This window comes from Euwallacea fornicatus, chromosome 32 (genome assembly GCF_040115645.1).
Source record: "Euwallacea fornicatus isolate EFF26 chromosome 32, ASM4011564v1, whole genome shotgun sequence".
Taxonomy (NCBI): Eukaryota; Metazoa; Arthropoda; class Insecta; order Coleoptera; family Curculionidae; genus Euwallacea; species Euwallacea fornicatus.
The window spans coordinates 2620554-2641323 of record NC_089572.1 but is presented as its reverse complement, the minus strand read 5'-3'; the positions used below and the strand labels follow the sequence as shown (position 1 = coordinate 2641323).

General features: G+C 38.9%; 1 protein-coding gene across 3 annotated transcripts in view; it reads left to right on the top strand.

Annotated features, from left to right (window-relative positions):
• LOC136348162 (prolactin-releasing peptide receptor-like) overlaps positions 1–20770 on the top strand; it is a 31277-nt gene that overhangs the window by 3866 nt on the left and 6641 nt on the right. For 2 of the 3 annotated variants that reach the window (XR_010733595.1, XM_066298778.1), the window contains exons 2-6: positions 17617–18111; positions 18163–18456; positions 18510–18889; positions 19150–19271; positions 19323–19458. Coding sequence is in view for 2 of the 3 variants with exons in the window: in XM_066298778.1 (XP_066154875.1) it covers positions 17747–18111; positions 18163–18456; positions 18510–18889; positions 19150–19271; positions 19323–19442 (1281 nt within the window). In the remaining variant the exon portion in view is untranslated. The remainder of the gene's footprint in view (positions 1–17616; positions 18112–18162; positions 18457–18509; positions 18890–19149; positions 19272–19322; positions 19459–20770) is intronic. The other variant, XM_066298779.1, reaches the window with a different exon arrangement.

The following is a 20770-nucleotide window of genomic DNA, read 5'->3' as shown; positions in this document are numbered from 1 at the left end:
ACCACAAAAAGAACCGAACGGGGTATGGTTTGGAGATCTAATAGGCCAGGCTACAGGTTCATTTCTTCCGAGCCAGTCTTTGGCATCATTGTTCGAGCGAGTTTCGAACGAATCAACTGTAATCAGCAGAACACCCATGTAATTGAAACTATTGATGCTATTTTACATTCAACAGCAAATATTCTCAAAGAACGGGAGACCCTTCTAACAAGAAATGGAAAAATGCGCTATTAAGTCGATTTGGCAGACAAAATGGACCTACAAGTCGCTTGTTAATGAGTTTAATCTGATATTAGCGCTGAACTGATGTTGAAAGCGATCTAGCGTGGCGTAAAGATTTTCATATGACCACATAATCAACAGACCTCATAGAGTAAATGTAACTTCCATAGTTCACAAAATTGCAAAGTTTAATGTTCCTTACAATATCTCCAGCTAAAAGTTCTTGTTGTCAAATATGAAAAAGATACTCGCCGTCTTTTCCTAATGTTCGTCTAACGATTTCCCGAGAAATGTTTAACACGTTAAAAACTCGTCTAACATTTGGACGAAGATCATAAAATGATTAAGGATAACCGTATCTCGTTGAGTCACAACAGGGAGCTGATGATCTCTCGTAAAATAAAACAATCCTACTTCTTTAAGAACTCTATGAAGTCTTACAAAAACTTCATGATGCGGATGGAGGCTTCGAGGAAATTCAACCATGTAAAACCTTCGAGCTTCTCTCGCACGACTGCAATAAAAATTCATGTCAGCATATTCTTCGTTCGAGGACACGTGAGGCATTTTGATTTCGAAATTTGAAATTTTTTTCAAAAAGAGCCAACACCCAGCAATCTCGAACCACAACTAAAAAAAATAGATTTGTACATAAATCTGCAAAATAATAAATATTTTTCGAAGTGAAAACTTTTCTCACTCAGATTGACGAAAACCTCGGAGGTGAAAATTTCAATAAAACACATACTTCAAGAAGTTTCATTACCACACTTCACTTATTAAATCACAATGACGAAAAAAATTATGTTATGAAGTAAGCAAAAACCTTATTCGTAATTTATTAAAAATAATGGTAGCGTGGACAAATTAGAAATTTTTGAACATAAATATCTCAGAATTGATGAAGAATTCAATTAAAGTTTATGTCATTCAATTCGTTTCTTTTTATTAGTAGAATTTAAATTTTAAAATTGGCTGAATAAAACTTGACTGTTCTCTATTTAAGACTATTTGTTTTCAAACTGTTCTAATCGAGTTGTACACTCTCCTTATAATTTTTCCTATTCGAACGCAGTTTGAACTGCTTTGCGTTCCTGAAGGAATTGCCCCAAGAATACAAGGACTGCTCAGTCTGAAGCCGAGTACGATGACGACTGTCCTATTGTTTTTCGAAATTGACCGGAAATTTCTTACTTCAACCGTCAGTTTCGATAATAATAAAAATGATTGACATAAATAACACTGGTAGTTGGCAGTTTTGACATATGGCAAAGAAGCAGATCGATAATTTATCGGACCAGTACGTGGACGAGCAAAATATTACGCCCCCTTTTACAATCGACTCAATTGTCCCTAAATTTATAGGTGAAATATACGGACACGTAAAATATACATTTTCTTGAGTGGACGTTTCACAACCCTCCAGTTAACACAAAATTACTCTGTTCGCTTATCGATTATATTATTTTCCAAGTGAATCCCCGTTCGAAAAGCGAAACGAAAAGTACGAGTGGAGTTATTATGGAACACTTTAAGAATAACTCACAAATTATTTCTGCTGATTCACTAATCCATTGAAGCAACCACATAATAAAATCACGTAACTTCATTGGTTATTTTTAAGTTTGCAAATTGGGCGTCCATTTGCTATTGCCAGATATTGATGTTTTGCGCCCTAGACTTGGTATTTTACACTTATCCTGTTGATGTCCATTGTATTGGGGGCTTGCCCCGGGTGTGCTGATATACCGGGGGGAACGGACTAATTTGCTTTTGAATTTAATATGATCGCTGAACTAAAAACGTCGAATAACAAAGGAGTTGAAGGAAATTTTGATAAGGTGAGGATAAGATGCGCGTGTTTTGGTTGACGTAATCGTCGGAGAATTATTTAACGAGTCTATTAAGAATTCATGAAAACGAATTAGTCCCGAATTGACGAATCATCAACCCCAGCTTTCAAGCTTTTCAAAATAAGTAGAGAGCATTCCTGTCTTAAACTTGATTTATGCGTCCTCAAATCATTAAATATTTGTTGGACTTGCGTATAATGAGTCTGAGATCTATTTTGCGCAAATAGCAAAACTTCAAGAGATAGGACAGAGTACGGAGCAAATATCCTTGGAGAAAATAAAATTTACTTTACTTGTTGAAGTTCAAACCTATTAGAACCCAGTTTTTAATTTAAATCCGAGTGGAGAAATTGCGTTAGTATGAAACGGAAAGGAGCTTTGTAGTTTTAGTGGAAATTCGTAAGGAAAAAATTGGGAAAGTGAACCGAGAATGAACTGGGATCTCTGGCATGATCGCCTCAAAGAGCGAGTAAATAGAGTTGCGGTTACATTTAGTTTAAGGCCGAGATTAGTGAGGCGCATAATTTCTTAGAAACTAGAGATGCGTGTGAACTGTTGGAATTAAATATTATTAAAAAATTAAACAGCCAGCCACCAAATTTGCCACCCTTTTCAAAATCAAGTTGAAATGACAATTCTTACTGTCAAAAAGACTTAGCCGTGCACGCTGGCGTCATCACAGGTAGGCGTTATTTACTGGGACGTTTTTAACTTAGATTGTCCTGAAATTTAATTTCAAGATTTTTTTGTTCAATTTTGGAGGGATTTTCTACTGAATCAATAGACAATAATGAGCTCTTCTTTGGAAGTGTTAGTTTTCCTGATTTCATTTTCTTTCTATCTCGTGATTCTATTTCGGTCATATTTCGCCGAATTTTAACGCAAATTTGCAGCCAAACAATGAACGATAATGAGCTCGCCCTGAAGTGGGATTTCCTGCCCCTATACGAAAGCTTTAATCTCCTTAAGCAGAGCAGGCAAATGTTGCTGCTGCACTCAGCTTAGTGCAGATTAGTGTGTTATTCATACATGTACCGTTATTACTGACTAACGACGGGAGTTTCTGCCTAATTTTACGGGGTACCAGATGATAGAGACCTTAAGAAAATAGGGCTCAGAAATTTAAAAAATCCGGCTTCTTTATCAGGAAAATAATTTCCACAGAAACGGTGATAAACGAACTATTACTTGGTTTACATGGCAATCATGTTCCAGATAAAGTTATCAATAATTTGATGGCTAGGCCCTCAAACGAAGTTCTTCAATTTTAATTTGTTTACAGAAATTTGTCGCCAAAAATACTTGAATTTAAGAAGTTCGTCAACTATTTTGGTGTAACCAGCAGATGACAGTTGAGACAATTCCTTCACGACAAGCACAGAGTTAACTATGACGTCGTCGAGAGTAGATTCCTTGTTAAATCCATTTTACAGGTGTTCTGTCCCTATTTCAGCCGGTTTTAAAAGGTTTTTCATGTGGTAAAGTAACAAGTTCCAATTTTTCTGGTAAATGACACAAGTTTGTCTCCGCTGTTCCGACTACGCATATTTATTTATAAATAAAACCTGGAGATGATTAGCATAAACAGACACACACACACACACACTTATACGTGATTTATTTTTGGCTATTGTGGTGTGTTTACCATCACCGGCTGATGGCAAAGACGTCCCATTGGTTTATTTTAGTACGGCTTAAGTCATGCCATAAGCCGATAATTGCCGGATTAATCTGTTTGTTTGATTTTCCGCGGGCGCGAAAACCGAAGTTTATGATTTTTTTGCTGTTGCCGCATGCTCTTTTTTGCGGTGATTTCAATCGAGGAGGCAACGTCTGCAGGGATGAAAATGAAATTTCGAATTTGCGCCCCCCCCTATGAGAGCGGGTTTAGTTCCGAATAGGAACGGGTAATTAAGTGCAACAACGTGTCCAAACAAACGGGGCAGGACAGATGGGTTTTATTGCGAAAAAACAGGCGTATTTGCCAGGACAGAATCGAAATTGTGCCCCGTTACAACATCGGAACCGCTTTTATCAACGAATGGGATTATGATCCGAACGTGATTACAAAGGTTGGAATTTTTGCAGCGTACCGTATTATTATTATCGTATTATACAGGGCAATTCCCGGTCGATGGTAGGTAGGTTGGACGTTTACGGAAAACGGAACACATTACCTAAAATGCAGCGACAGTGGTATTTCTACTCGAATGCAGACAAGAAACCAATTTAAAACTTCTGGAAATTTTTCAAAAAAGAAAATTCATGCCTACCTATGATGGCGTCATCTATGTATAAAACCAGGTCAATTTGGCGGACGAGCAAAAATGATCAAGTTTCTTGTTGCTTTCTAGTATCACAAAGAAACGCTAGATGTCGACACTGGAATATTTAATTGTCTCATTCGACTTTAGTAATTGCTTCTTGCATACCAAATGACGTTGTCGCAGATGAGAGCATTAATTCACCCAACTTTCCAACATTTCGTCACATTGAGATGCACCAATCGGCCGCCCGCTACGGGACACCCAGTAAAATTTAATATACGAAGCATTCTAATCATACATAATATAAAACGAGTTATACCCACTAGCGTTAAACCTAAGATTGCGGCTATCAATTTGCGTCAGTGATGTTTCCCTATTACATTCGCGCTTTAGGGGTGCTCCGGTTGAATTGAACAATAAAAATTCTAAGCATACAATGGCAGAGTGTCAATAAAGCTCGAGGGTTAATAGTGGTTGAAAATTTTCGGACCAGAAGAATTTTGTTAAGGGTGAAAATGGCTTTCTCCACGCGTGTAGCTTGTGACATATTGAGTGTAGGCACGATATCTAATTTTCGGGGACAGAAAAGTGTATTTTACGATCCCACCACAAATGAATTGGGCCTTAAAACGACTGGTAACAAACTAATCGCATACTTGTAATTTTCTTAGACAAAGCAACAAAATCGGGGTGATTTATTTTTTCTCTGGACCGAGTAAAGTTTCCACAAGACACGCAAGAAGTTTCCATCTACTCCACCCTTGAATGAAGAGAGAATGCTTACACTTTTCAATAAATAAACGTCTGAATCTAGAATGTTCACATGTCAGAAAATTGTTTACTTCATTGCGAAATTGTATGTGCAAACTGAGGAAGGCCCGTTATATTAAAAATAAATGCCTCTCTATCATGGCACTTTGTGCGGAATAAAACGCCCTTCAAACCCAAACCTGAAAACAGAGTCGTCTGCTGCTTTTCAAGACCTAGAACTCAAAACGTTCACAACTACTTAAAACCTCAAACAAGACCTCCATGGGTCGCTCCATAAACGTTGCCCTTAATACCACCTTTTCCGCTGTCTCCTAATGATCGATATGGCTTACTTCGGCAGACATCATTTTTTTTTTACTTCAAATCAAATTTGCCTGATAAAACTCACTGTTACAGAGCACCATTTCGAGTTGTTTGCCATTCCTACTATGCCCTGGGAATATTCAATTAGAACGGCATTACAGCGAAGTTTCACCCCGCCCAATGTTTACCCTAAAAGTTTGGAAAAGTTAATGAGTTAAGGCAGCGGAAAGGCAAAGAACATATTGGATAATGGATATTGGAGTATACTCTGACATTGTCAAATTTCCGATAACTCTGTTGCACCCCTATCAAAAGGCAACAATTCAACTGCTTTAGCGAAACGATTCAGTTGGTCATTTCGGGCGACTGTTTCGCAATTACTCAGCGCCAGCTGAATTGATTTAGTCACTATTTGTGTGCACAATCGAGATCTAATTTAAAATCAGTCATTTTAAGTGGAACAGGAGATTACACGGTAACCAAACCTCTGTTCCATTACAGATAGTAAATAAAGCCAGCGTAGATAGTGGCTGAGGGGTGATTATGCTGAACAGCTCACTTAACCACGGAAAAACGCGAAAACATCCCCATAAATCCTCTCCAAAAACAGACTTTTGTGGGAAAAGATCTGGCTTCATAAATATTTTATGGAGTCCGCTTGAAGGAACTTGCAATAGAAACATTCTTATTGACTTCTTTCCCTCGAATCTTTTAAATTAAAACTTACTTTCTGCGTCGTGGAATAAACGACGAAATATGCTCGTAAAGGTGAATCCAATTCAAAACTTCGCGACTCGGCAGCCATTACTGTACGTCTATTATAATCTAAGAATACCCCGTTCCATTAGAGGAGTTTCAGTAAACAATTTAACCGCCGAAGAGCGAGACGCAAAACTAAGCAAACATAATTATCTCCTTAAGTACCGTTCATTCATGTCATTCTTGTGATATCTATAATGGCCGCGAGACAATAACAATCGTCCCAAGAGGGCTCTCTTCAAGAAAGGTGGTTCCGGATTTATTTTCAAGAGCAGTTAAATATATTCCAAACTGGCACCATCTAGGGAGCAAGATCGGAAATCGAAAGTACACAGGTGAAAGCACCCTCTTAATTTGTGTTGATAAATTAACATTAAGACGTCTTTAGGCGGGTTATTAGAAATAATGGAGTAATTTAGATATTCTGCGGGGAGTCGAGCTTGGTAATGATGTCAAACTAAAAACTAAAAAAACAACATAAATATATATCCAGATAAAGTTAGTTGAGGTCGAAAAGGAAAAGAAAAGAATCGAATTCACGTCTGATTGAACTGAGCAATCAGTTGCACCTACTACCGTTGATGGATGGAATTTAGTCGCTTTCTAAGCGCCCCTATAAAGTATTCTTGCTACCTTAGGAGCATTTAAATTTAACCGCAGAACAAGTAAAGCAACTATTTTTGTTCCTGCCCCAAAATTGATTCAACATTTCGGCTCAATTAAGGCTTCCTCTGTATTAATTAACGTTCGAAAGATAACCTATTATTCCGTTCCTTGGATCGATTCCCTTGAAGGTGGTTGTATTGAAATCCGTAAGGGAGATGAATACAAGCTGTGTTTCCGGAGATAATTATTGCTCCTGTTTGGGTTGTTATTAATGCGCGAGGGATTAATTTGCTTTCCATTGTCTTTGCACGTCGCTACAGGTGAAACGAAACTCAAGCACGACGCTTAAGGGACGAATATCGTAGTCATCTTTGCTCTTGGGCTATGTGCCATGAATAAAACATTATTTCTCTGATTAAGCGAGCCAAAGGTGTCAATGGAATTTGTGTCGAAAAGAACAGGACGCGCAAAAAACGGCAGCTTTATTACCTTTATTAATTCCTCGATAGTTTTCAAAAATGTCTTAATTTAAAGGCCTCTACCATTGAACCGGAATTATTGCGCTCTTAAGCTATGAAAAATTTTTAAAAGTAGAGATTTAATGAAAACTCGTAGCTTAGCAACGCAGTTTTATAGAGCGAATCTTTCTTTATAATTTCAATGAAGAGAATAGCGCGCATAAAAGTGGCTTTAATCCGCGACAAGCTCTTCAATTATGCCAGAAACATTGGAGCGGAGGCCTATTCGAAAACTGGATTTTCCCCAGCACTGGGTGAGGTCTTAGGGACTCACGCTTTAGAATGACAGCCACAATTAAACCGGGCACCTACAGATTGATAAGCCAATTTACATTTACATAATTAATGGTTAATTGAATTATTATAACCTCCAATGCATAATCAATGAGCTTCACAAGCCAATAAACTCCGATGTTTAATCGGAAAGAAGCTATAAATTTAGTTTTTCCCTCGTTCAAAGAATTCCCCAGTCGTTTGTCGATATCTCTTTATGAAGGTTTAGTTTGGTGTCAGCGCGTTTTGCCGTACACTCACACCGAGTTTGAACTTTTTGAACGCCGTTGATTGCCACTATTTGAGTTTAACGAGTTCTAACTACACTGGATGGAATTATGGCGGTTTGGTTTACATTGGGTGAATTCGCTATACAACCGAGTAAACATTGTCAATTTTTAACGATTCAGAAGCAATGAGTTAGCAATTTTCAATAAAAAATAAGAAAATGGATTTAACAATGGTCGCGAATTAAGAAAAAAACACAAACTCCTTTAAATTCAGACCAGGATCGGGGCAAAATTTTTGCCAAGAAATCTAAAATTATCGTTTGCACCTTACTCGTTCGGCGGCGCGTTTCTGACGATTTGGCGTCTTTCGCAATTTCGTATGGGGGCTCGAGTTCATTAAGATGATTAAAAGTCAAATTGGTGTTTCAACTGAAAAATCTACACAGGGAGAATTCATTTTTGCGAGGATACTCAGACAGGGACGTTCTCAGAACAGCAATTTAAAAGTTTTTTCAATTGGTCCAATTCCGAGAAGAACTCTAGCACTAAACCCTTCCTGCTAGAGCCCAAGAGACTCATTTGAGTCCCTTGAAGGGGTGTTTATAAATTTGACAATCGCCTTTAGAACTTACTAAATTCAATATTCTCTTTTTAGGTTAGTTGGGAACTCCAAGTTATTTGAATTGAAGTAGTCGTAAATTTCAGACAATTGTGGCTTGTCGAAAGTCAAAAGTTATAGCAACGTGCTCTATTCAAAGTGAATTCCCACACCACATTACGTCGATCATATATATCTCTTAATCCCTCAGGATCGTTCCCGTCAATTTTGTGCCTCGAGAAAAAAGAGTTTAGCCCCGCGGAATATTGAAAAGTTTACTTTAAATCTATTCCACCCAAACGAATTTAAAAAAACTTGATGAAAATTTATTTTGCGATACGTGTAGTTCTTGTGTTCTCCTATTTTTAGCAAAAGTTTAAAATTTTTAGCAATTATGCGGGAGCAAATATTAAATTGCAAAGTGAAAATTTGCAAGCAAAACTGCTTTTCGACCGTTCCAGTGGTTGCAATTGAATATTACAGTCAAAATAGGAAAGCTGAATTATTTTTAAATGGAGTAACTATAAATATCGAGTTTTGCGTGTGCGTAAGTGCGCTTGCTCCATTGGTGCTCATTCTCGGTATAACTCAGAGAAAAGAAAAACTAAACTAAGTTAGAAAAATGGACGGAGCGAAGTGATCTTATTGGTTACCCAGTTCAAAAATGGGTTCAAAATTTGTTCCGTTATCTGTTTTATTTTATGGCTATTTATGCTCACTTTAATTCCGCACCTGTCTGTTATAATCAACTGCAATCAGCAGAATAGAAGATTTGCCCGCTGCTTTCAGTTTGCTAATTTTATTTCTTACGTCTGTGTAAATGCTTGAAATTCCCCACTTCTACTACAAGGAAGAAAACACAGAACTTACACGTATTACAAACGAACGTTCGGGTGGAGGAGGATTTTACTTTATAATTTTATTGCTTACTTCATATTCATGGTACTTTTGCGTAAAAGCTAAAAATTCCAAGCCTAAACTATTTCTCGCAGAAAATAAATCTTCTGTGCAATCCCTTTAGTAAAAGGGAACTGAATACAAAATATCTGGAGAGTTCTAATTAAATGAAAATACGTAGATCTTTTAAGATTCTTTGGGCTTCGCCTCGTTACTGGCAACAGCTCGAAGAGTCATTTGTCCTAACGGGATAAATAACTAGGAGTAGCGTCGAAACTTGTTCCCAAAAAACTTGAGTTAATAAAGCGAAAAATTCGAATGATAATTTCGAAAATATTAATGTTTTGAAAGTTGAAATTGTTTTAATAACACGATAAATCCAATTAATTTTGGATCCCAAGTGGGATGTTCCGAAAAAATTTGCCGCGAAATGAATTGATTTATCATGTGCACAATATTGTTTCGCTCATGTTTCTGTGGATATTGTATCCACTATACAATGGAATTAAAATTCCATACTAAACCTGGATTTCGGTGAACGTACAATAAACGCAAGAAAAAAAATTACAAACAGTTTTAAATTAGTGCAAAAAGAGGGTTAACGGGGTTTTAAAAAAAATGTTCAGAGAGCATCGCCACATGAACTTGAACAACACCAGTTTTTTTACTGATTTAGAACTGTCTAAAACGTGTAAATTTCTAATGAATTTGAGGTTTATGAATGAGCATTTTTTGGTTATTAGTGATTCCAAATGCGCCTGCAAAACATGCAGGAACCCTACTACAGGAGTGCTGACGAATAGAAGGGCACTAATTGTTCTGAAATGCGCAACCCTCAGATCACGCACGATCAAACTTTTGGTGTTGTGCACACGTTGTCACAACGTAAATTCACTAGCTCGCACCCAACAACTTAAGAGCACATCGGTAATCGGTTTCCATCTCCATAAACCATGTTGACAATCGAGACAATAACACAATACATAATACCGGGTGGTGTTGAGATATCAAATTTCAATTACCCCTAGTTCGCGAGGGGAGTTTTATGAGTAAATAAGTAAACACGTAGGCCTTCTAACTGAATCTAAGCCACTTAACACTGAGGAAAGGAAAGTTACCCAATTGAAGTTACAGGATTAACTCGAACGAGAGTTGACGGTCCAATAAGGAGTTTAGCCGCTCGAAAGTTTATCGCGAAATAATAAGCTCGACAATCCTCTGACATGTTGTCTTCAATTCCCAACTTTCGTTCCATGATAAGGGAACCATTTTCAAAGTATAATATTAAGTCCCAGGAAAGTAAACTTACTTGCGGCTTATACTTTAATTATTCCAAGCCGATTGTCGATACTTAATACTCTCTACGGGGATGGGGACGGGGGAAACTTCGTTTTATAATTTCTAATTAATCTCCCAGTTTAAGCTGTCGGTAACTCGTGTTAAAATCGGCCAACTCGCGGCAAAAACGTGACGAATCATTAATGGACGGCATCGATGTTCGTAAAGGTATAGGGATGAGCTCAAGGGCTGTTTTTAACTGAGGTCTCATTTGTTATGCAAGAACGTAATTTCATATACAGGCAGACGTCTATCATTTTCTTTGTTAGCGGCAGATACATGAAACCTAATTTTCCTTTAACTGCAGGCGGGAAATAACAAAAACCCTCGACGACTGATGCGAAACAAGTATCGCATTTGTAAGAGTGGATCCGAAAACGATGCAAAACGTACTGAAAAATCCGAGCAGAAAATGGAAGAGAAGCGTGAAATTGAAACTATATTTTATGTTCACAGTGCTCGAGAAAAGGGAATATTATTTCGTACTCGAAAATATTATTTGTTCGACGTTATTCAACAGGGGAATCACAGTTTTGTTTATGAAAATTGTTTTCCTTCTGTATTATCATACATAACGGCCAATGTTGTGAGCACATCTCTAGTTGATGCCATGTACTCTGTGCAGCCTCGTTCACAAACGTTAATAAAATATCGATGTTTCACCTAAACAAACATAACCTTAAAACTAGGCCAAGTTCTGAATCCCTCTGGGCATTGTCTACGAATCCGCGACGTAAAGACAATGTCGTTTATGTAGAGTATTAATATCGAAGGTTGTGTTAAGGTTGAGTCGGCTCCAACAGGGGAATATATTGATACAAAGAAATCCACTCTCGTTTATTCGGTCGGTTGTCAACGCACACACAGACTTCAAAAGCATTTTTCAAAGGGTCTTCTTCGAGAATAAATAGGACATTTCCCCACTGAAAGGTACGCAAAGCCGTTCCCGCACAATGTCCTGTAATATTTTATTTGCCAGCTATTCGGTTGAGGTCGGTCGTAAAATCTTTTGCTCGTTTGTCGTGGTTAAGTTGGCACATCATGTAGAACATTTATAAGGCGATTCCGGGAACTAGGATGGCTTCAGGTACAGTTAAGAGAACCGCTGCACCCTCGATACATTTCAAAAAGGACAAAAAAACTATTCGCAAGGCACAGAGAAATAACTCTAGCAGTGGACCATAAAATCTGGCCAATTAACGCGAAGAGTGGATAGAGGCAACACAGCTCTGTAGTAAGTGCAGACCACTTTGAGAAGTGACGAAATGACGCATACCTTCAATAAGGATGTAATCGTCATGTAAACAAGCGGTTTAAAGAGTAGGTAATTGCGGAAAAACCTTAGGAATTTAAACGCCTTTGGGTAAACAATGTAGACAACTACTTTGAACAGGCGATAAAATCGGCACAGCTCGTGGGAGTTAACAATATTTCTGAAGGCAGTACAGACGATCTTTTGGGAAACGCAGACCTTGCGGGCAAATACGTGAATTGTGCGGGTATAGGTGATTTTTCTGGGTTTTCGAGCACATCGAGTATGGTAACATTCGTTTTTTAAACGCCGCATTCGCAACTTCTGTCTGCTCAAAAATACACGTCTCACTAATCATCCAGTATTTTCATGGCTTAAGACGCCAATTTCGCGGAAGAACATAGTAGCGTATCTAATTAGGATTTAAATTTAACTGAGAGGTAATAAATGAGTTTTTCACTGCTAGAGCTAGCAATTAGCTCGAGTTCTATTATGGCGAACGCCCATTTGGCCGCTTATTTAGACGCCACTTTAAATCGGATTCGAAACGTGACTAATCAATTAATCCGCATACGCCGTCCGTTTTTTAATCATCGCGTACGTCACTCGTGGCCACTGTTGACAAATCTGCGGCCCGAGTAAAACTAATTGGAAATTTATTGCTGAATGCCGATATTCGAAAACAAATTAGTAGCCGTTTGTGAGTCGTTTCGATTCCCTTGGGATATCAGAATTATTGCCGAAAGTTCCGTTGTTTGATCACCGACAATGCTTCCAAATGCGATTCGATTAAAGATACAAAAATGAAACACCGCCAATGAAATTCGAAAAATAATCATCGAAACATTGTCGTGCCGGATAAAAGACATTCCCTTTTTGGGAAATAAGTAGCAAATTGCGTTAGGGCCCTGCTACGTACGTAACTTCGTAAAATGGTTTCAAAATTGAGCGCCCGAGGCAAACGTTAGGAATATCTGTGGAAACCTGTTTACTGAAATTGCGTTATCTATGGGCCAAGTTTTGCGGCGACATCCTGTGGGTTAATAACTCGGTTACAGTCCCGTCCCAACAATACTTCATCGATTCAAAATCCCATTTTCACTGACAGACAACGGCGACTAATCCCAATCGCGATCGCGATTAAAACGACGATTTTAAACTTCCAACTCGCGATCATTTAGTTCAAGTACGTGACTCAGAAACAGTCAGAAAAACAAATCAAAGGCGAAGCGCGGTAAAAGAACGGGACAAAAGGTTGTCCCGGGACACAATTAAGCATTGCTAAACTGAGAAAGTCGGAACACAATAAAGCGGCTCTTGGTTCTCTGACAAGGGACTTTGATGCCTGGAAAGGCCGGAATTCGTATGGAAATCGGGTGCGAAATTATGCAAGCCGCCCTCCTGAATGCTCTAAAGTGTGTTGTCAGGGCTAATTAGCAAGTTGGAATTGGTTTCTTCAGGGAATTTTTCATTTTTCGGAGGTGCGGAATGAGCGACGTGCAGGACACCGGTGAAAGAGTTGCGAAATGCCGTGCTTAGAGACGGATCAACACACTAACAGTAACAAAAGTCGATAGAGATGAAAGGAAAAATAGAAATTCACTCTTTACATGCGGTACCAACAACAAGGTTCTCTTGCGTTCACGACCAATCCTTATCTCTACTAAAGAAATACTGGAGATGGGTGATTTTTATTGAGAATGCTGGAGCGGGACGTCTCAAGGCTATCGAGGGTTTAGTACATAATGTGAACATTACGGGATTGGCAATGGAGGAGCTGTCATACGTCTTATGTTGCGATGTACAGGATGTTAGTGAAATAAGTTTCGTAAATTTAAATAACGATTAAGAACATCATTTTAAACAAAAAAAGTTCCGTATAACTGGTAAGTGCAACCATTTCCCCCAAAAAAGGAAAAAAACATTTTGTTGAAAACTGGCAACGTCGCGTCGTGTTTATTTCATTTTGATACCCCACTAAGTAGCCATATAAACTGGATGCGATGCATTTACACGGATTTTTCGGGCCCGATAGGTTTTGTGAATAAAATGTAAATATTATGTGATTTTTGTTTTGTTATTTTGAAAGGCCCCTCACCTTTAAATTATTGTAGTCATCTCTGATTAGCATAATGTGCTACGTTACACATTTTACACCACTCACATTGCATTCAAAAACACACATTCGTTATTGTTTTTACTACGCTAAACGTTTGAAATGTCCACCATTTGAGTCCGTGCATGTACAATAACGTTTCAACCAATTTTCCCGTATATGATCAAGAACTACTGGCATATCTCTGTTATGATAAGTAGCAGTGAAAATACGCTGTCGTAACTGATTTTCATCCCTTTTTTCAACGGCGTAGACCAAAATTTTCACGAAACGCCCCCAAAAAAAATTCAATGGCCTAAGGTCCAGAAATCGGGCAGGCCAATGATTAGGAGCATTTCTTTCTATCCATCTTTTTTCAAAAGTATGATTTAAGTGCTCGACAACTGGATAGAAAGAATACATTTTCACGTAGGTACTCTTAATAATTCGAAACAAATTCACCTACGGCTCACTGAAATTAACTTTGGAGGTGATGTGTTGCGCGTAGTGACAGAGGAAGCGGTCGAACGAAGAACGAGGTCACACTAATATAGTAAAAGTAAGGAACAACATACAGTCCTTGGAAAATTCGAAAACTAAGGGCGGTTTTATTTTGTCGCTTCTCGTTGGGCCTTAATGGACACCACTTGTCCAAGGTGCCGGGACTCTTTGTACAGAGGAATATGTCAGGTAAGATGGCATAAAATACGTATAATCACAGAGTAAGGCGACGTGGATGGCTGCCTGACTCAGATATTACAGATCTATCTATTTGCAGCGCATCCGATGGTTTGTCGCTACATCCGCAAAGTTAACTTAAGCGATCCTTTAAAAGGTCAGGTTTCCACGGTTCAGTGCGGCGTTGACGTTTGAGGGAACTTCTACCGTCTGAGTCATATTATTAGTTTTAATTAAGTTTTAAATTGCCTTTAGCAATGTTGATGCTGAATAATTTTAACTTCTTTTATTACACGTCAAACAATCAACATATGTCAACTAGATTTTTCAACATTTTATACAAATTTTAAGCCCATCATAGATTCTCGTCTGGCGAATTGAACATTTTTTTTTAATGTAAAATTTTCGATCCTTGTTGGAACCTTTTTTGTTTAAAACGGCGTTCTTAAAGCGTCGGTTAAATTTACGAAACTTATTTCACTAACACCAGTATGGTAAGAGCATACCATCGATGTATAGAATGTAGAAATAATACAGAGTGCAAATAGTACACATTTGTCTACGTGGTGTTCTTAACCTTTTTCGCCGATAGACATGCCCTGACATGAAGTAGAGATGGGCCGTGATAACAAAATAATGTAATTTGCTTCTGACCCAAATAGCATGACTTTGAGCTTACAAACTGCCGTCTAAAACACCAGACATTTCTCATCTTTACGGGGGAAATAGAACAATACTCTTGGCCTTTTTACAACATGCTCGTAAATCAAACAAAACGCTGTTACTATAAAAGTGGTGGCATTAGAACATTCGGAATACGTTTCGAGTCTCATGAACTATAAAATGTTTCATTTCAGACTGATGCGGAATAGGAGATTTCTATATTTTTTCATTTTATGGATTGTGCTGAAGACATTAGAGAAAAATTGAGTTGTAATGGCGCAATCTGAATATTAAAATACGGCGTAGGAGGCTTGTTTTTTCCAAGTCGAACTTTACAGGCTGTAAAATTAAGCGACGCTAAAGGGAGACATTTAAAGGGGAATTTTAATAAAAATTGAAGAGCAAAGTACATAGAATATAACGCCTTTTATGACGGCACCGCTGTGAATATAAATTTACGCTCTATTAGGGGTAAATGCCCCTCTAGCCCAGAGTTCTCTTTGAGGGGAAATTTAGAGCATTAATGCCAACTTTGGTTGAAAGAGCCACTCAATCAAGCATCCTAAAACTGTGAGTCATTACTCACCGGTCAGGAGGCGGTCTCCAAATTCGTCAGACAGGTGATTTGAGTTTTAATTACTTTCGCAGGGAAGTTTGGATAATTCATATATAAAGAGTGAGACGGCGTAACATGGCCGACGGGGTATAGTTGACTTGGAATTTTACAACTGCCGTAAAGCTTTGGAAGTTGGGGCAGGGCTAAAATTTATCTTTTGGACTTAATGAGATCTATCTCCTCGGAGGGAATGTAGTAAATAGCGTTGATCTCTTATGTAAGCCGATAAAAGTAGATGTTTTTGCCCGCAACGTTTACCGGAGGTGCTAATCTAACGAACGCCCTCAAAGGACCTTCTCATTACCCTGAAAGGCGCATTTTGTCCAGCTTATCAAGACCTCGTTAACTCGGGAAAAATGAAGGCGAAATTACGGCTGAGACAGATTTCACGGCCTTCATTCGCAAAAAGGAAACCTAATTTATTAAAAGAAGTGACGTGTGTATGCGAAAATAAAGCCCCACGGAGAAGCGTCGCAAAAGCGAATAGAAGGAAAAACGAAAACGTAAAAATATCTCGGGTACGTACACACAAATATCATTGACAATAGCATATTCATTACTTGCTCAGAACTTTTCAATAGAAACTTGAATAATCCTATCAAAATGGCGAAATCACACTACAATTCACATCGACCGATTTGCATTCACCATTTTGTCAATTAGCTAAGGTAAACATTAACACGACTTAGTTTTGGATTCTTGCCGATGCAAATAGTTGCCGAAACATCTTCCCTTATTATCAATACATGAACACGTAAGCCCAAATATCAATTTTGAACTTCCACAGGGACTTCTATTGAACTTCTTCCCAAGAAATTTCATTGTTTGAACTTTCGCGTAACCCACTAGGGTCTATTAAGTTTAATAAGTGCCAACGCCTTGGAAAATGTGAACGCCAAGGCTTATGTGTGTTCATAATCCCTCCAAAGTTTTCTATGGACCCGGTTAGTGGGAATTATTTTTGCAAATTAAAAGGAAATTAGTTTAGATTGCAGTTTAAAAAGTTGGGAAAATACTTGTGCTAGCACCGAAATTGACTTTATTGTAATAAGTCTCTAAGGATGTATTGAGCACTTGATCGGTTCAAGGGCAAACGCGATGAGGTAATTTAAAAGTAAAATCCATTTTTCGAGGAAAAATTCGGTTACGCCTGTCGAAATAACATATCATCAAAAGCAGACCTAGAGAGCTTTTTAGGGAAAAAAGCTGTTTTCTCCATCTCCCAGCGGCGAACCTCAAGAACTTAAATTAAGGGGCAAAGTTTGAAGTTTAAAAATGTTTAATTTTGGAATAGTGAACATGACTGGAATTTATAAAATTAATAAATAAGCACCATCAAAGAGTTTATATATTTGAGGACATTAGGGGCATTTGACAGCAAAATTTTTATGCAAGCCCTGAATTTCTATAAATATGTGCGGTATTACACTCATCTCTGGAATAAAACAAAATTTCTTGAAAATCGAACGTAGAAAATCGAATAAAGATGATCAAAATAAGATATTTTCATTTTCATTTTACTGAAAATTTTTACTATATTTAATAATTGCGTCAATATTGACTCTTACCGAGGTGTTAAAAATAGTGGCAATTAGTAACTCATCGTGAACTGCGCTAAACCGTTTCACTTGAGTCTCAGGTCAAATCTAAAAGCGTCTTGTTTTTATTGCTTTGCAGGTGCTAACCAGAAATGTTTGGTTGGACCGATAGTCAACAGCCCCATAGGGCGGCTGCCCTAGATGAGTGAAGAAGAACAGGCGAAGAAAAGTAAAGCAGAGCAACAAATGAGGAACGAGTGATTTTCAAAATGCCTCTGATGGATGCCATGAACACGACCTCCTCCCCGAAACTAGACATCATAGATAAAAAGTACGTGCAAGTACTGTTCTTCATGGTGTACACGACGATTTTCATCGTGGGCTTATTCGGCAACGTGTTAGTGTGTTTCGTAGTGTTCCGAAACAAGGCCATGCAGACGGTCACTAATTTGTTCATCACGAACTTAGCCTTGTCCGACATACTCTTGTGTGTGCTGGCCGTACCCTTCACCCCTCTGTACACGCTACTGGGCAAGTGGGTGTTTGGGGGGGTTATCTGCCACTTGGTGCCCTACGCCCAAGGGGCTAGTGTATACATTTCCACTCTAACTTTGATGTCAATTGCTATAGATAGGTAAGTATCTGAGACTCCCTTGAAACAGTTGTCAGTTTTTGACTGTAACAGGTACTTCGTTATCATCTACCCCTTTCATCCCCGCATGAAGCTATCCACCTGTGTGGTCATTATAGTGGTAATCTGGGCTTTTGCCATAGTCGTGACCAGTCCCTATGGCATCTACATGAAGCATATAAACGATACTGGCAATGTCACCCGATATTATTGCGAAGAGAACTGGCCGGTGGAGCAATGGAGGGCTGCTTTCGGTGCTGTCACCACCGCCCTCCAGTTTCTGATCCCTTTCCTCATTATGGCCTACTGCTATATTTGCGTGTCAATTAAACTGAATGACCGGGCTAGGTACAATGACACCAAATCAACTACTAAATCACCATTAATCGTTTCATTTTAAGGTCTAAACCCGGCTCGAAAAACAGCAGGAAAGAGGAGGCTGATAGGGAAAGAAAGAGGCGCACCAATCGCATGTTGATTGCAATGGTAGCGGTCTTCCTCATTTCTTGGCTGCCTCTCAACGTGGTTAACATCGTCAACGACTTCAACAAAGACATGATAAAGTGGGACTACTACTTTCTCAGCTTCTTCTTGGTGCACCAAATGGCCATGTCCTCGACCTGTTACAACCCGTTCCTCTACGCATGGCTGAATGAGAACTTCCGCAAAGAGTTCAAGCAAGTTCTGCCATGTTTTGACGCCTCCCGAGGGCGGGTTCCCTCTTCAGGGCGCTTCACCAACTGGAGGTCCGAGAGGACTTGTAACGGTAATGAAACACATGGTGCGCAACTTCGTTTACTAGCAAATTGCATTGCGATGATTCAGGTTTAATGCTCAGAAATAAGAGATGTCATCAAGAGGTATTTCCTTAGCCCCTTTGGTTGGTAACTTTGGGACATCCCTTCTATTATCTCGCATCGCATCGATAATGGTAGAAACGTTTATCGATAACTTTTTTATATAGAATCCAGTGGCATGTAGGATTTTTTCTTGACTTTTCAGTTTTTACAAATATGTCTATGTCTCTCTATTATCTTCTAGGTAATAACGAAACCCAACAAGAAACGCTACTGCCTTCTCAGATAAATCGAGGTTCTTTCCGAGAGAAGAGGCTGACTCCCCCTCCCCTCAAAACCGATAGCGTCGAAATGGAAAACATTATGGTAAGCGATCCCTAAATTTTCAAAACATGCTTCATAATGGAGTTTTTCCAGGTTCCCAATTCAGGAGTCGAGTACGATCCCGCCCTAGAGGTTGTCAGACTGAACTTAATCACCGAAGAGGACCCGCCTCCCTACAACGAAACCCAAAAGACTACCCCCAGCTCTGATTAGAGCTGGCACCACCTAAGTAAGTGCTTTATATTGCTATGCTCGATAAAACCAGTGACTCTCGAATGAAAGGGAGGCTTAGGGCGAAGCCTTGTTTAGGCATACTAAGTGGGCTTTTGTGCCTTAATTCCTAGGATTTCCCGCTGTTTGTCAAAGTATTTCGGCTCGGGGACAGATGCAGCTTCTGCCCGCCCGAGATTTACTTTCTTAAAAGTCTCGCCTTAAGTAATTATAAAGACTCTTATTGTAGCGGCAGCAGCCCTATTTTTCGGTGGAATTATCGTCAGGGAGACAAAGGTAAATGTTCATGGAAAAGCTCACTTCAAAAGGCGCTAGCTTAAACCAAATTTAATGCCTTCTATCAAAAGTTTAACTCCTTGTTGGGCGCCATCTAGGGGTAACTGCAAAAGGGTTCTTAGTTTAGCGCCATCTGTCGCGTATGTTAAAATTAACGACAAATAGATAATTCTAGGTCGGCAGATATTTACCTTACTCGAGTGCAACAAAGTTGATATTTATCAAGGTTACGGGACGTTATATTAATAATTTTTATTAGATTTCTAGGAATTGACTTGAAAGAAAACAAGGTGCGACAAGCTCCATCTATCTCCACAGCTAGCGGGGTTGTAGGCGATTTTCTGCTAGGGTCACGCGACCCGCTTTTGACCGTTTTTATTCGATTTCTAAGGGTCGACTTTTAAGGAACGTGGTGCGAAAAGCTCTACTTATTTTTGGAGGATAAGGGAGTTCGAATCACCGTTTCTTCTGAGACTTCCAAGCGACGTTTCGATATTTAAGCAGCGTAGTCATCTTCAAGTTCCCTAAAAGAAATTTTAAGTTTTTGGTCAACCTTTGAGAATGTAATCAGTGGCCGTCGTCATAAATTTTCGGGAATCAAATTGTGGAATTCATTTCCTCTACGTTTAAGATACTTCCGGTTGAACCGCTGAACTTTCCGTGTTGATTATGGAAAGTTTCCCCACGTATTTTCACATACCTTTCCGCAGCTTTCCGCATGACGATGACATTTTGAAAATGTGCAACGTTCACACTCAGTTTTTCCATTGTATGAATGTTTAGAAATGGACTTACGGGCGCGCCTCTGGCTTGATATGAAAAGTTTGAGCCTCAAAGAGGATTTAAGCAAATCCACTCTAAGAAAGAGAGCGCTCTCGTACCTGGAGTGGATTTTTATCTTGTTTGGTAATATGAAAGGAAAACGCGGGTGCATCTGCCTCGTATTTACCCTCGGGGCTAAAATGACCTTCCAAGAGCCCCCGAACGATATTACTGAATATTATTCCGACGGAGATACGTCTGGAATAATCCCG